The 15,584-nt window shown below is 41.7% G+C and overlaps 1 protein-coding gene across 4 annotated transcripts in view; it reads right to left on the bottom strand.

The window, feature by feature from the left end:
* Positions 1 to 1,676: 1,676 nt before the first annotated feature.
* FSTL4 (follistatin like 4) overlaps positions 1,677 to 15,584 on the bottom strand; it is a 207,076-nt gene continuing 193,168 nt past the window's right edge. For 2 of the 4 annotated variants that reach the window (XM_064724985.1, XM_064724986.1), the window contains exons 12-16: positions 14,903 to 15,021; positions 12,155 to 12,304; positions 11,447 to 11,554; positions 8,349 to 8,458; positions 1,677 to 5,103 (exon numbers count right to left, since the gene is read on the bottom strand). In XM_064724985.1, coding sequence (XP_064581055.1) covers positions 4,401 to 5,103; positions 8,349 to 8,458; positions 11,447 to 11,554; positions 12,155 to 12,304; positions 14,903 to 15,021 — 1,190 coding nt within the window. In that variant the 3' untranslated portion in view covers positions 1,677 to 4,400. The remainder of the gene's footprint in view (positions 5,104 to 8,348; positions 8,459 to 11,446; positions 11,555 to 12,154; positions 12,305 to 14,902; positions 15,022 to 15,584) is intronic. The other 2 variants (XM_064724987.1, XM_064724988.1) reach the window with 2 other exon arrangements.

Here is a 15,584-nt window from a genome sequence, read left to right as displayed (position 1 = left end):
ATTCCTTGGCTTGCAGTGCTTGGCTGGGAATTTGTCTGGGCTTCCACACCACACACCATCACATCACCTTGTGTATTAAAGAAACACATGAGTCTTCCTGGTCTCCAAATGGAGAGATGTCCCTGTCTTTTATTTCAGTCTACTTCAAAAAGTTAACAAGGGATAGAATATAAATAAAAATCCCTCTCTGCAGAAGAGGTTGGGGGAAGTTTGCAGCAGCCAGGTGAGTGGGACACCACAGTGATGGGCAGGAGCTGTGCCCACATCATGTCTGAAATGCCTTGTGCTACAGGTGCACAAAAGGGAAATCAGATGTGACAGGCAGAGAGGATGCACTTCTGTAGGTTGGAGGGGAGCTTGCCAGGCTGGGAAATGAGCTCCAGTGAGCAAACAGCAGCACTGGAAGAGCCAATTGCAAGACTGATGTCTGTTTCCTACACACGGACTTTGGTGGGGTTTTTTTGGTTTCTTTTGGGCCCATGAGAAAATGCACAAAGCAGAGAGTGAAGTGATGGGTGCTGGTTTCAGATGGGAATCCCATAAAGAAGGCCAGTGCTGCTGCTTGCCTTGCATAATGCACTTCCTTAAGAAAAGCAGGATTTACCCCCAGGTTTTCTAAGAAAGCAATTACTGGAGAGTGAGGCAGTGAGTCATAAGGGTACAGGGCAGAAAGGGAAATCCCTGAGTCCTGGGGGTCAGTGAAGGGTGGCAGCTGCACCTGTACCCTGAGAGAGAGTCACAAAGCCTTGTACAGGGAGGGACAAAGGTGGTCTTAGGGAAAAAAATACCAAGGCATTACGGCTTGCCCACATCTCTTATGAATATCCAGGTTAATGCATATCTGTCTCTCCAGCCTCTGTTCCTGCTCCTTTTGTTGACCTGCTGTAGGGTCATACGGGGAATTAGCCATTATCTCCTTACAGAATGAGATCTTGACCTGTTTTATCTGTTTTACACAGCACCCAGTGCACTACCAGGCACTCAGGCAATTAAGACCTAATCATGCTATAAATCAAGTAAATAAGTACCTGTCAACAGGTCGTCAGGACTGGTGTTCCTCTTGGGCAAAGCTGTGTTCAAGGAGGTCAAGGCAGCAAAATGGCCCAAGGCCTTCAAGGCAGTGTTTTTCAATAGCCCCTCATGAAATCTCTTTTGCAGGGGGCCCAACCCACGCTGCCAGTTCCCATCTCCCACCCACTCTGCAGACAAGCCCACCAAAATATATTGGTACTTCTACTGATTTTTTTAGTGGTATAAAAAAATAAAGTATTTAATGATAAGAATATGTCAACCATGGCAGATTCCAAATGAGGGACTTGAGAGTTTTGCTTCCAGTTTAAAAGTGGATGGCTTCTGAACAGGAACTTCCTTTAAGAAAGTGAAAATATAGAGAGAAATACTGAGACAAACCAGCATTTCTATCCTACTGCAGTTTAACCTCAGTGATGAATGGCAAATGCATCTGATCTTGACACTGCAGTCTTAGTGGGCAACCAAGGATTATTTTCCCCACGATTCTAGTGTCAGAACATCCTACTGACATATGAGTGTATAAGTTAATGAAAAGATCATTAATTCAATTTAGATCAATTTTGATTAATCACCATGATTAATTAATAATTTAGTAACTAGGAATTAAGTGTGAATTGGTGGAGAACAAAAAGGATAGTGAAAGAAATTGCCCACAAGGAAATGTAGTCTCTTTTTGACAAAGCTGAAAGGCAAATATGAGTTGAAACATTTTTTTGAATATATATAAAATTTCTGTGTTGTAAAAAAAAAAATATCAGAGTAACAAATGTGCAGCACTTTAATGTCAGATTTGACTGTCATTGGAACTGTTCACAAGTAGTGTGGACAATCTAAATTATACTTCATTTTCTAAGTATGATATATAACCATTAGGATACTTTAGAAAAACACATCACCGGAACTTGGGCTGGAGAGGGAACAAAGGGAACATCTTTGGAAGGTCCATGTGGGATTTTTTCAAGTGAATGTTATTCCAATACTTTGCAATAAACAGGAAAAAGTGAGGTCTGTTACACATCTTTCACAGCCTATATATAAACCAGCCTCAAGAATATTTACCTGAACATATATATACACTTTTTTTTTTTTTTAAATATTCTTAAAAAAGTAATATTTGCTTGATCTATGACACAATGAACATCTCTACAGGGAAAACTTACCATAGGCATAATAAAATACTCAAGAAGTCATAAAAGATAACACGAGAGCAGTGTTTGGCCTTGGTAAAACACATTTAGGATGGCTGCAATGTATGGATACAACTTTGTTCAAGAAAGGAGCTGTGCATATTTAAAGGTACTTACAAAGCTGGTCTTCTCCTTTCTTTGACATGGGATATGTTTTCTAATGGGATGAATACAAAATCATGGACACCATGCATTGCTGAAGGAAATCTATGCCCATCTGTCTCACATGTCTGTGTTGCAATGATAGAAGAGTCTCTTCTAACTCCTATGGCTCATAAGTGAAAGAAATGTAGGACAGCACACGGATGTTGAAGGACAATTTCAAGGACTCCATGGTTAATGAATTCATAGGATTCAGCTCCCCTTCTTTGTCTGTTGGAACAGATTTTTATATTCTCTATAGAACTGAAATGGTGTAAAATACCTCAGGTCTACAGCCATGCTAGAATGCTGCTCTTCTGATAAAGTTAAACACTTAAAGCAAAGATTGCCAGTGTTATTCTGTTTCCTTCTTGCTTAAAATCCCTCTGTGTATGTTGTGGAATGGGTGACTTAAAGCATCTGTGGAGGGAAATAATTACACCACTACCTATCACTGCACGTGTTCAAAGGCAGCTTTTTGCAGACTCTGGGCAACAAGGTCCTTGGCAAACAAAGCTGGGTCTGTCCAGAGGCCAATGGGTGGCTCCAATGCTACTGATATTTTACCTGCAGAGAGGTTTCACCCACCTGAAGACCCCATTATCCAAGTGATGGTTACAACTGCTTGGGTGGCACCACTTCTTGCCTGGCTCTGCTGCCACAGCTGCTTTTGCCCTCCTTACTTCATAGTGATGGATATAGAAAGTTAGAAAAATGCAAATAGAAAAGTTTTTTATATCTTCCAAGTGTGCAAATAAATGGCTGTATGTTTTTATGGGGACTCGACTGAAATTTCTCAATGCCAGCTGTTGCATTCTTGGATAATTCAGCTGCTTTTACATGAATGTCTTTGCTCATAACTAAAAGATAATTGACTATAAACAAGTACTATAAACAGAAAGGAAAAAAAACAAAGAAAAATTGTTTCCTAGTTGTTCTGAAAAGAAACAGGCAAATTAAGGCTATGACTAGAAAATGAGTGAGTTTTCTATTAAAAATAACCTCTGTTATTTTAACTGTTATTTTATGAAGAACCAAGTGATTCCAGTGCTCCTAAATGCTTAATGAGGGAAACCAATGATTTCTAGAACTGTTGCTGTCTCCTATGGGAATAACCATAACTAATTCTCTACCCCCACAGAGTAGATTTTGCATATTGTTCCCAAACTGACCACACTCATGAGCCGTTGAAAGACTAATGCCACCTTCTCAACAAAATTGTTTACATAAACTCTGACTCCCCCTGTCAGTATTTTCCAGCTTTTACCCAGGCCTGGATGGGTAATGGCCTGGATATTTCATGGCAAATTTCTCAAATACAATCACACAAATGTGCACTGGAAGAGGGGGGACTCATCCCATTGCCTTCAGTAGGACCAAGAGCAAAATGAAGTGCAGAAGCAAGCGAGCTGACAGTTACTATTTCTGTGATGCCTCCTTCTGAAATCACATCAGTGAACCCTCTCAAAGCCATCCTGCAGAGAAAACTGATCAGTTTTCATTAAATCGCTTTCCTAGGATTCTCTGGGTTGAAAACTGCTCTGATGTTTACTTTCCCTCATCATCCAAAGGTGAATATTCAAAGGTGAATAGTCCTCGCTGCTGCTGTCTCCTGTGCTGGGGTGGGGTAGTCAGTGCAGCCAACAGGCAAGGGATACAGGGAAGAAAACTGATGTTAGGACAGAACATAAAAGCTCCTCAGTAAGGAAAGTCAAAATCTGTTTTGTTCTACAGAATTATTAGGTTTCGTGGCTTGTATGATATCTCAGTGGAGATATTATTTGCTTCCCAGCATTTTTCTCATAACCACAAATCATACCCACAAATAAAAAATATCCCTTCAAAACCACTTCCTATTAGCAGAGCATACTTTATATTATAAAACTTGCAAGTAGACCAGTGTTGTACCATGAAGCCTATACAGCGTTTTTTGTCTTTTTGTTTTCCCAGTGTAAAAATATACAATGCTACTGCTCATTTCCTGCAGTGTAAAGGTCCAACTGGTCCTTGCCTGCCAAAGGCTCCACTGCTACTGCCCTTTCATACCTCCCCAACCCAGACCACTGTGTTTCCCCTCCTTATACCTGAAACCTCACAGCGTAACGTATTTTGCCTCCCATTTATAACAAACAACGAATCTTTAGCTGGTGTAATGAGATACTGTCCAAACAATCCACTGTCTTTCATAATTCTGTTGTTGCTGCTCCAGGGCCAGTCTTTGGACGCGATAGGGTCCTTTAAATTCTTCAGTACATTCATCCTCCCCGTTGACAGCTCCACAAAAAGCACATCTGTTTGCAAATGTGAAGTAGCGTATATATAGTACTGATTGCCTTCAGTGAACGAGGGCTGAAATGTCAGATCGGACACGTGTATGTTTGTTTTTAAGTCATAAATCAACTTGATTTCCCCCTGGACGCTGAGGGCCTGGACGGTGATGGCGCCGCTGGCGCGGTCGGCACTGACCAGGTAGCGCCCGTCGGGGGAGACGTGGGGCGCGCCCGCCACGCGGCCGTTGGGGCCGACCACGGCGTCGGTGACGCTGTCGATGACGAGCTGCAGCGAGGCGGCCCCCGGGCGGCTCCTCCTGCACTGCACGAAGTAGTAACCACCCAGGTGAGTGTAGGCCATGGCCTGAGGCACGCAGCCGTAGGCCTTGAGGTGGATGGTCTTGATGTGCGTCACAGTCTCCAGGTCGATCTTGTGGACCGCGTGCTTGGAATGGTTGAAAATGAAGCCAAACCTGAAACGGAAAACAAGGCACTGAGGTCACCTTTGGAGATGCGGTGACAGGCTTGAGCAAAGATAAAAGTCAGCAGAGTTGGGGACATTCTATTGGTTGGTTCTGGGAGCGTCTGCAATAATGGGGACCTTTTATTGGTTAGTTTTGGAAGTGCATGCAACAATGCTGTCTCTTTTTGTAAGAAATGTCTTGTTTTAGTGCCTCTAAAACATCCTAGAAGGAGGGATATATTTAAGTTCAAATTAGCAACCTGATCCTGGAAATTTGGACATTTGCTTAGCTGTTTGAATTTTTGAGAGCCGAAATCTTCTATTGGGATTTAAAGATTGGGCACAAAATGTTGGGATATGCAAATGAAACAGCAGCTTTATATTGGGAACTTATTGGGAAGACCAATTTCTATAGAAGTGAAATCAAGTTTTGGGTGTTCAGTCGGCTAACACTGACCAGGTTTGTACTTAATCTGTCTGAGATTACAGTAATGAAATTCAATATATACGAAAACATTCAATCCCAAAATAGAAAAGCATTTAAAACAAAGCATATTGGTTGGGGTCAGAGAGTAATTATATTAATAAATAATTATAAGTAATAAATAATTATAAGTAATTATATATAATAAATATAGCTGTGTACAATATAATGTATAACCACTGAATGAAGACCATATCTAATCTCATCTCTTAACTGACAGCACCAGAGGGAAGCTGTGGTGTGTGTTTGGTACCCGTGGTGCCTGGGAACCACTGCAGGAGATGGCAAGGCTGTGGTGCAGAGCAGACTCTTAAAAACCATCCTGGCAGCCCAGGGAAGGTGTAAAGTATTTCTTGAGGAACATAACCAGGGTGCCCTGAAGATAAGGGGTCTTCATTTTCTGTCTCAAGACAGGGCAAAAAACAGTGAGCAGAGGATAAATGTTCCATAAAAGATATATACTGCAGCACATCTGACCTTTGCTGAAGACAAGAAAAGGTCAAGAATAGCCAAGAAAGGTTTCTGCTTAATTTGAGAGGGAGCCCTTAGAAACAGCCTGCTTGTGTTCCACTGGATTCACTGACACTGACTTACAAAAACTAATTTTACATCAACTGTATTTTCATCCATTCAATGCAGACAGAGGGAAATGAAGTGAGTGCTTAGTGTTGTATCTCTTCCTCAGAAGATGTAAAATTGCCTTGTGAAATGTGGAGAACAACGTGCTTCTGTGCAGAAAATACATATTTTGCTTGAAACACTAGGTTTATTTCTTTATTCTTAATCCATCTGTCAATGAGACACTCAGCAATGATTTCACTTCTAAAGGATGAGCCAGTGTAGTGTGTGATCCCATGAAAATCACTGGGCTAAGCCTTTCATTTCCCCATTATTCTCACATCCATTAGAGGCTTCACAAAGTATCTGCAGTGGAGAGTCGGAGTGCACTGTGTGTGTGGAAATTGGATATGACACTTGTATTTCTCCTGGATGAATGAATTTTAAGTACACTTTAAAAAGTGCCTTCCCTTACAGCTCTTTTTTTTTTTCCCCAAGACTTCCTTAACACTTGGCCAAATGCCTGAAGAACTTAAGAAATTACCTTTATCATAAACTCCCGTTTAAAGAAGTGGGTCAGGATATATTTTATGTGCCCACAGTTGCAGAAGAGGCTCAGCCCTTTCATGAAATCTGTGATCTGAAATCTCAAAGCAAACCTTGTACTTAGAGAGTTTTTAATAGACAACAGTCTACCCTTGGAACTAATAAAAATGGACACATTTCTAGATATCCATCTAAAATAAGAGGCAGCTGAAATACATATGCAGGAGTATTTGCATACAAACATTATTTGGCTAGTGGAAGAAATTGCTTAAATGTTCACCTTCCTGGGAAAGGCTGGTACTGCCATTTATTGTTTCTGAGTGGAGAATTTAGAAAATCATCCCAATGAGTCCCATTAGCCTGCAAGCAATTATTTTTTTCTGTGCTGAGGGTGAGAGAGAACAGACAAAGAACTGGCCCCGAACAAATGCAACAGGAGATCAGGACTGCATCTGCAGCTTTGCATATGGAAAACTATGGACAGTAATCTATATTTATTATTTCAGCCGACTAATCACACTGAAGCAAAAGGACAATTAAACAAACAAAAATGTGTAACTGTTCCACCTTCCTGTCTTTGAATTCAATTCTCACCTTCTCAGCTCAGATTTTAACATTCAGCAGAGTCATTCACCTCCTAGCACTACTATTACCCATAATGAAATTGTGAAAGAAAACTGGAAATATGAAGTAGAGAGAAATTACAAATGACAGCCATGAGGCATGCATCATTATTTAGTGTTTCAGCAGGCAAAATTATTTATTTTGGAACAGATTCAACACATAATCATTTAAGTTTAACCCCTTCTCTCTCGGTGTTTCCTGCAGGAAACCTAAGATGACTGTAATGAGTTACATTATGTTTTTTGAGTGTTTAACTTAGTTAAACTATATAGAAGACAGAAGATAGTTAAACAGTTGTTATAACATGGAAATAATAGTATAAATTGCTGTGCAGTTATCATCAATTTTGATAATGTTAATGGGAGGCTTCCTGTGCCTGCTGGGAAGCAGCCAGTATTACTCCAGGTTATTAGTATGTTAGTTACACAACCTCATTAACCACTACATCACATTAACATTCAAAACTGATAGTTCATGGAGGTTTGTTTTTTTTAATCTGCAGTGCATACAATTTTTCTGCTCCAGCCATAAGGCTCACACAGAAATCCAATACTTGAACAAGCTGGGAGCATGTGAAAGAACCACATTTTATGCTTCAGGCAGAGTACATATTTACCAGTTCAAGCAATATATCCTTGACACAGATTTCTGCTCAGATCCACAACAGTTTTGTGGCAAGGAAGGTGATTTTTGGGCCATCAAATTCCTGGCACAAGTAAGGCAGGGCAGTGTGCCATAAGCTGCAAGGAGGGATGGCTGACTAAGGTGAGGTTTGAATGCTTGTGCATGGTCTAAGGGAAGTCCAGGATTGTTTCTTGCTGTTTTACTGATTAGCTGAATAACTACTGGCAATTTCCTCAACCATTTCTTCACTTCATGTGTGAAAATGGGGATAAATGTAGTTAAGATTCATTACAAATTTATTTATTCCTTCACTCATTCATTCACTCATTCATTTTTTCATTCATATCTGTAAAGTGCTTTAAGGTTATGTGAAAGGAGCAGCATGGTCACCATTATTATTCATTAAAAGAATTTCTCACCTAACATGATTAATAATAAGATTTGTAGGTGGTATAAAAAAATCTTCCACTCCTTCAAAGGGTGTGTGGATAACATGTGGATCCTCTCCAGTGCTTGCCTCTGGAATCACCTACAATAAATACACACAAGGTTGAGCACAGGATAAGCACTGAGTAAGGCAGAAAGGTAAATACAGATTAGAGACATGCACAGCACCAAGTGGCTCCTTCCAGGCTAGACTCAACTGACTAATGATTTCCAAACACTGTTTGGTGCGGTTGTCTTGAAAAGCTGTGCTAGCAAACAGTATTTGAGGCATGACATTTGTAAGGTAAGTATACAACTTGACTCCTGTAAGTTGTTTACATCTCAAGAATGAGCAGTCAAGCAGGAGCTGAAGCAGTATGACAACAGTAGGACAATAATAATTTATCCCTCACTGTCTAAAGTAAACATTCACTCCATGGTCATATTTATTAATCTCACTTAAATGCACAGTGATAATTTACCACCCTGAAGGATCAAACACTAACTCACAGCAGTTAATTATCACTTTGAAAGAGAAAAACTGTTCATCCATCAATATAAAGTCCAGGGAGGAGTGAAGAAGCTCCCTTTGGCTGTCCCCTGGTCCTGCCCTCCAGCACAGCACAGATCTCCATGGACAGGGGAACTCAGCTCCTCCACTGCTCCAGAAAGGAAAAAATCTCAAAAATTAAAATGTTAAATGCTCAAATTGTTTGCTGGGTTTAAGATGACTTTAGTCCATTCATTAGGACCTTCTGCTGCTCTAATCTGCAGCAGTTGTTGCTTTGAATTTATGGCTACATAACTCATGAAAGACATGCTAAATCCCTAAAAGGTTTATTTCAGACAGCTGTTCTGGTCATGCCATTTAGATTTCTTCCAATTAGATTTCTCAAGAAGGATGCCCAGCCTAGCACAGTGCTTTCAAGAGGCCAGAAATTTGCTTCCCACAAGCCAGTAATGGCCAAACAACAGCATCCCCTTAGCTGGCTGCACAGGCAGTTTGATAAATCCCTGACTTCCAGAGGAGTGGAAATTTAGATCAACCTCTGCAGCAGCATCTTCATTAAAAGAAAGTATTTTATTGCATTTCTGCAACTGAACACTGCAGGTTTTAAGAAGGAACTTTGCCCAATTAGTCACTGCCCACCTTTTAGGAAAAAAGGTCAGAAAAAAAGAAAGGATCTGCTGCTGATGATACTAATCTCATCTCTATGTGTGTAACTGCACATCATAAAGATAACAGAAAGGACTATCTGAGACCTGGAACCTTCTAACAAGTTCCCAACTGTGCAGATGGTGTGTTCTCCCTAATAATGACATGCTTGTGCCATCTCTCCTTTAATTACAGAAACTTCTCACAGCTGGATGGATGAAATTAAGTCAGAAAGGGTAAAAAGAGCCCATTTTGTCTCCTTATACCCTGTACAGGAAACTCACATCCCCAGGTGAGACAACTTGGTGTTGCTCCCCTGGAAACCTTCATTTATGTGCCTCCATTCTGATTTTGGCATCTTTTCCTGAAATTGCCTGTGATGAGTAGCTGGTCCAGTGTTTATTATTGACAGTCAGCACTGGATGGAGCATGTGGATGGTAGGGATGGCTCATCCCATCTTCATGGTGCACTATATCCCCAGCAGAAGCTTTGGGTAGCCCCACAATTAATGCAGACTCCAATTTGTTGGTTTTTAGGTCAGAAAGCACAGCCCTCTTTTTCTCTGCCTGCTGGGAAATGCTTCAATGCAGACCTAGCAGCAAGCACTTCTGGCAGAAGGAGTATTCATGTGACACCTCTTTCCAGAAAGGGTGGGCAGCAAGGGTGGGCAGCCAGAAAACCACCACCAGAGAATGGGATGTCTGGATGGATCAAATCAGATCCATCAGCTGGTGTCAACTCTGTCATACATCATACAACATCATACAGCAGCAGAAAAATGCCCCACTAGATGGCAATTCTCCATGTTCTCTGTGCTGTCAACGGAAGAGTAAATCTGCTAAGGTGATCCAGAAGTGGAAGGTGATTTGGGTGTCCAAACTCATGTGCAGTGCTCAGTCCCAGTGTCACTGCAGGTCTGGTGGTGCTGAGCATGGAGGAGTTCCACAGATATCACTGGCACCCCTAAAATGGAATCACTAACATCCAATAACACAATTTGTCCCTGAGGTTTTACTTCTCTTGGTTTGGCTTTTTTCCTTCATGCCCTAAAGAGCCCCTTCTTGCATTTTAGTGTGAGAGACTCACAGAATCACAGAATTGTTAGGGATGGAAAAGCCTTCTAAGATCATCAAGCCCAACTATTTCCCCAGCACCGCTAAGCCCAGCACTGAACTGTGTCCCCAGATGCCACATATACATGTCTTTCAATCCTTCCAGGGACAGTGACTCCACCATTGCCCTTGGCATCCTGTTCTGGGGCTTGAGAAAGTCATCAGTGAAGAATTTTTTCCTAATACCAACCTGAGTCTTACCATGGCATAACTTTAAGCCATTTTGTCTTGTCCTGTTACTTCTTACATTGGGGAAGAGACTGACTTTTATCTGGCTCCAACCTCCCTTCAGGGAACTGTAGAGACTGATAAGTTCCCCCTGAGCTCCCTCACCTGCTCCTTGCCAGACTTGTGCTCCAGACCCTTCCCCAGCTCTGTTGCCCTTCTCTGGACACATCCCAGCACCTCAAAGTTTGTCTTGTAGTGAGAGCCCAAAACTGACCCCAGGATTTGAGGTGCCTCAGCAGTGCTGCAGAGCACAGCACTCTTGTCCTGCTCACAGCCAGCTGCCAGCCCTTGCTGCACAACTTTTTGGCACTTGGCTCTGTCACCAGTCTTAAAACAAATCAGACCTTGGCACAAAGCAGCCCTGCTGTCAGCCTGTGGCACAGTCATTGCTCAAAAACAAATTAAACAGCAGGAAAAATATGTGAGGATGGACAGAGGAGGGATGAATTAAACACACTGGATATGCAAATGAAACAGCAGCTTTATATCCAGACCATTAAATGTGGCTAATTACCTGCAACCCACCAGCCACCAGTGTGTTACCAGTGATGCTGAGCCCAGGAAGAGCAAAGGCTCCAGGGTGTAAGGACTCACCTGCAGTGTGGGTGATGATTTCCTCATGTCCCCCCAGCTGAGCACCCACACTTGGTCGTGGGACTTGTCATAATGTAATTTGGTTGGTAATGGGTCCACATCCAAGGACTTAAAGAAACCCAGAGAGAGTTATTTACACAGAGACTCAAATGAACATAACAAAGATCACATCAGTTCCCTGCAGGCATTCTCATGCACCACTGTTATGTTCCCTGTGCAGCTTTGCCTTCAAATCAAGTGGGGGATCAGCAGCAGGTGAAAAATTTGGCTGTTTGGTGCCATTTTCTGGGTAGACATCCCTCCATCCTCTGCTGTTCCTTACAGCCAGAAGATCAAGGGCCAATTTCTGCCTGAATTGTACCCACACCAGCTCTTCCCATTTATAAGCATACTCTCCAAACTGCTTATGACCCAGGTCAGGCAGCTAAGCCAGGAATTCAACCCAGTGTTATTTTACCAGACTCACTGTGAGCTTGGCTGCAGAGGCAGCCCTGAGACTGTGATCTCCAGCCCACAGAGGAGTTTATTCTGCCAGTGAGGTCACACAACAGTGAACTCCATGTGATGCCACTGGTCAAAGCAACACAGGCCCAGCTCTTTACTGATCAGCAGATCTTTGCCCAGCAGATCCACTGGGCAAGGATCTGATTTTTTTGTCCTATATCAAGTCTTTTGTCATCAGTGAATAATGTGTTCACTTGTAAGTACCTGTATGGCTTTTTGAGTCTGGATATCAATTATCATTACTCTGTTCTGCTTTGGCTGTGTCACATAAATGTACTTGTCTCTGACATTGACTGCTGAAGCCCAGAGGCAGGACTGAGTGTCTTCACCTTCCACTCTAGGACAGATCTCCTCCTGAGGGGTTAGAAAAAGAGAAGGTTTAATTTTTACAACTTCAGGGCCTGGAGCAGCAAGAAGCTTAGTCTTGTAAACTGCAGGGAAAAAAAATCCCTGGGGATTCCATTAGGATGATATTTTTCCCCTTTCTTTCCTTGAAAACATGAAATAATTAATTTATCAGGTACCACACTGCAGCCTGGCTCTATGCAATGACATTAAACAGCTGGACCTCCTGCAAACCTATACTGAATTTAAATAACCACAGAGCCTATGGATTGATCTTTTGAAGCATGCTGTGGTTCATCAAGACTTGCAGTGCTGTCAGCATTTATTAGCAACAGAACTATCACTCTGAGCCTTGAAAAAACAGTGATTTACATTAATTGAGTCACTGATTTATATTTTTCATAAAGTCTTCATTTTCTGCACAGGAGTTTGAAGAGTCACTTTTGGTCTCACCAACAACTCCTGCATGTTTGCTACTTCTCATTGCTCTTCCTACTGTCAAGATGCTTTATTTGAAAGAGCAGTTGTGTGGGAGGAAATGGGGTAAAATGAGAATGAACACATATAAATTTCAGTGAGCACAACTGTTGATTTCAGACCTTGTGTTGCATAATATTAAATAATGGTCCAACCTACCTAAGGGAAATGTGATTGGAGCTGCATCAGAACTTGTTCAGGGAAAGAGGAGGCACAACAAAAAACAATGTCAGCATTGTGTCTGTACTGGAGGCATAGAATAGAATAGAATAGAATAGAATAGAATAGAATAGAATAGAATAGAATAGAATAGAATAGAATAGAATAGAATAGAATAGAATAGAATAGAATATCCTGAGTTGTAAGGGACCTACAGCATGTGCAACAGTTATGGATAGAAAGCTGTCACGTCCAAGCAGCACAGCTCTGCTGGCTGAGTGTCATGATGGAGACCATGAGTAAGGTTTGAAGATAAAAGACTCAATAACTTGGCTGCATTTTCCTTTCTGTTCCTCCAGCCAGGCTGGGAATCTATGCTAAAAGCGAGAAGATGACACAAAAGCCCAGACTGGGGCTTCCAGGAGCCATTCGTGTAGTCAGGCACCTGCCAGCCTTCACACAGCCCTCCTCATCCTCAGCTCTCACAATGCAGCGTCCACTCAAGCCAAGGGTGGATGTCTACTGTATGTATTTGCTACTGTCTATGTAGCAAACATCCAAGAACAGTAAAATGGAAAAGGGAGTAAAAAATGTCAGTTATCCCCAGACCAAGGGAAGGGTCCTTGGAGATCTGTAGGAATCCCTCATATGTGTCTCTGAAGAGTAGCCAAGTGATGTTAAAAATCCCTCTCATGCACACCAAAGTGCTGACACGATTTCCTAAGCGCCCTCTCTGTTTTGTTCTTTTTGATCTGTTTCTCCAGGACCACCTCTTCAATATTTACAGTTCTTCAGAAAAGAAACACAGGATTTCTGTCTTTGTAAAGCTTAGGTGTGGTTTAATAGCATTAAGTCTATAGACTAGCCTTGGGGTGAGCATCAGTCTGGATTTCCTCTAAGGTATATTAAAAACTAGTGGAAAAAACTCAGTATCAACCACAAATTTATTAAGATTTAGAAAATACTTCCTACACACCCATAAGATGCAGAGCTTGACCCGACCTGCAGGGCTCATGACAGCAATTCTAGCCTTTGATTCCTCCCAAAATTGAAATCAAGGCTGAGCCCTTTTTTTTAGAAGAGCCACATTCTTTAGCCACATTTTCAACTTCCCCTTTTAAAAATTAGAAAGCAAGGAAAGGAGTGACTAAAAAAGCATTTCTGGCTGTATTTCAGCACCTGTGTTTTTTTTAAGAACTGTCAGTTTCATGAGGATATGCCTGCTGTATGTTCCTGTGCAGGAGTACATAGCAGGTCACTGAGAACACTGACCTCTCAGAGCCTCCAGGCACGTGTTATCCCACTGGCCATGTTGAGCTCCACTGCCTACAAGCCAGTGCTTGACATTTCTGACACCTGAAAAAATGTTCCTTGTAATTCCTAAAGCAAGGGTTAGGTAAATTCAGTGCAGACACAAAAGTGCCCACAGCAAACACAGACAGTGCAGTCTCTCTCTCAGAGCAGAAGATGCAGAGGATCTTCAGGGCACAACCATTTTCTGGGCATTCTTATTTGCCTCCCTGCTGCAGTTTAACATAGCAAAGCACTTCCAAAGAGCAGAAAGTGGCCCAAAGTAGCTCACTTCTTTGCCTATGGAGCCATCAGTAAAAGGAGCACCAGTGAATGATGTGCTCATCTCTCTGCTGTTGACTTTTGTACCTTCCCTAAAGCCCAGTTACAAATTTGGGGCGTGGATAAGTAAACAGATCAAAAGGACAAATGAAAATCTTTGCTTTTGTGATAACTAGCCAAATTCTCTGCAGCGTGTCAGTAAATCCTCCATGTCAGCCTTAGAACTTATGTGGATCCCCTGATTTTCAAGAGAAGATGCGACACCTCAGGGATGCTGCATGAAGCGCACCAAGCTCCAACACCCCTGTGGCAAACAGGTCCTTTAGCAATAACAACCTTTGAAGAGATTAAGAGAAAGTTTCCCAGCTGTCAGCTGTAGCTGCTGGGTTCAGGACTTACATAACTTGAGAAAATCCTCTCTTCAGGCCTGATGTGTCTCCGGATTTCACATTCGTTTGGCTGAAGGACGGTGATCCCATCATCAGAAAAGACATAGAACATATTCCCAACACTCAGGCCTTAAAGGGGGATAAAGAAGAAGGAGTTGAATTTTTTTTTTTTGCATGCATCCATAGCTGTCAGGACTTTTTTAAAGAACTTGTCGTCCTTTCCCGACAAACAAAATCTGCCTTACATAAAAGTTGGTCATTTGGATGCAGTTGGAGCATTCACAAATCAAATTTTATGTCACAACAAGGGCTTCAAGGAGTGAAGAGGTACAAACACATTCAAAAATGCATTGCCTTGGTGGCGGTAGTTGTACCAAATAATTATGGCTGGGTCTTGTAAATAGGTACCAAGACAGGATTTGATCCCAAGAAGCCTCTCTGTTGCACTGCTACCCCCCTCAGATTGTTAATTTGTTTTCTTTCTATGATTTCATTAAAAACAGCTTGACAATAATTTGAGAACTGAAAGACAAGCTTTAGTTAAAAATAAAGTGGAGGTCATCCTGTTACAGGCAACTTGACCTGTGATGTTAAATGGAAGTGTTTAGCATCTGTACCATAAATGAAAATATATAGATTTCTTTATTTCCTTAAAATATAACTAACTACAGCCACCAAAATAAATACATTTT

Source organism: Zonotrichia leucophrys, chromosome 13 (genome assembly GCF_028769735.1).
Source record: "Zonotrichia leucophrys gambelii isolate GWCS_2022_RI chromosome 13, RI_Zleu_2.0, whole genome shotgun sequence".
NCBI classification, from domain to species: Eukaryota; Metazoa; Chordata; class Aves; order Passeriformes; family Passerellidae; genus Zonotrichia; species Zonotrichia leucophrys.
Note: the sequence above shows the minus strand (reverse complement) of the source record. Positions and strands in the feature narration are given on the sequence as shown.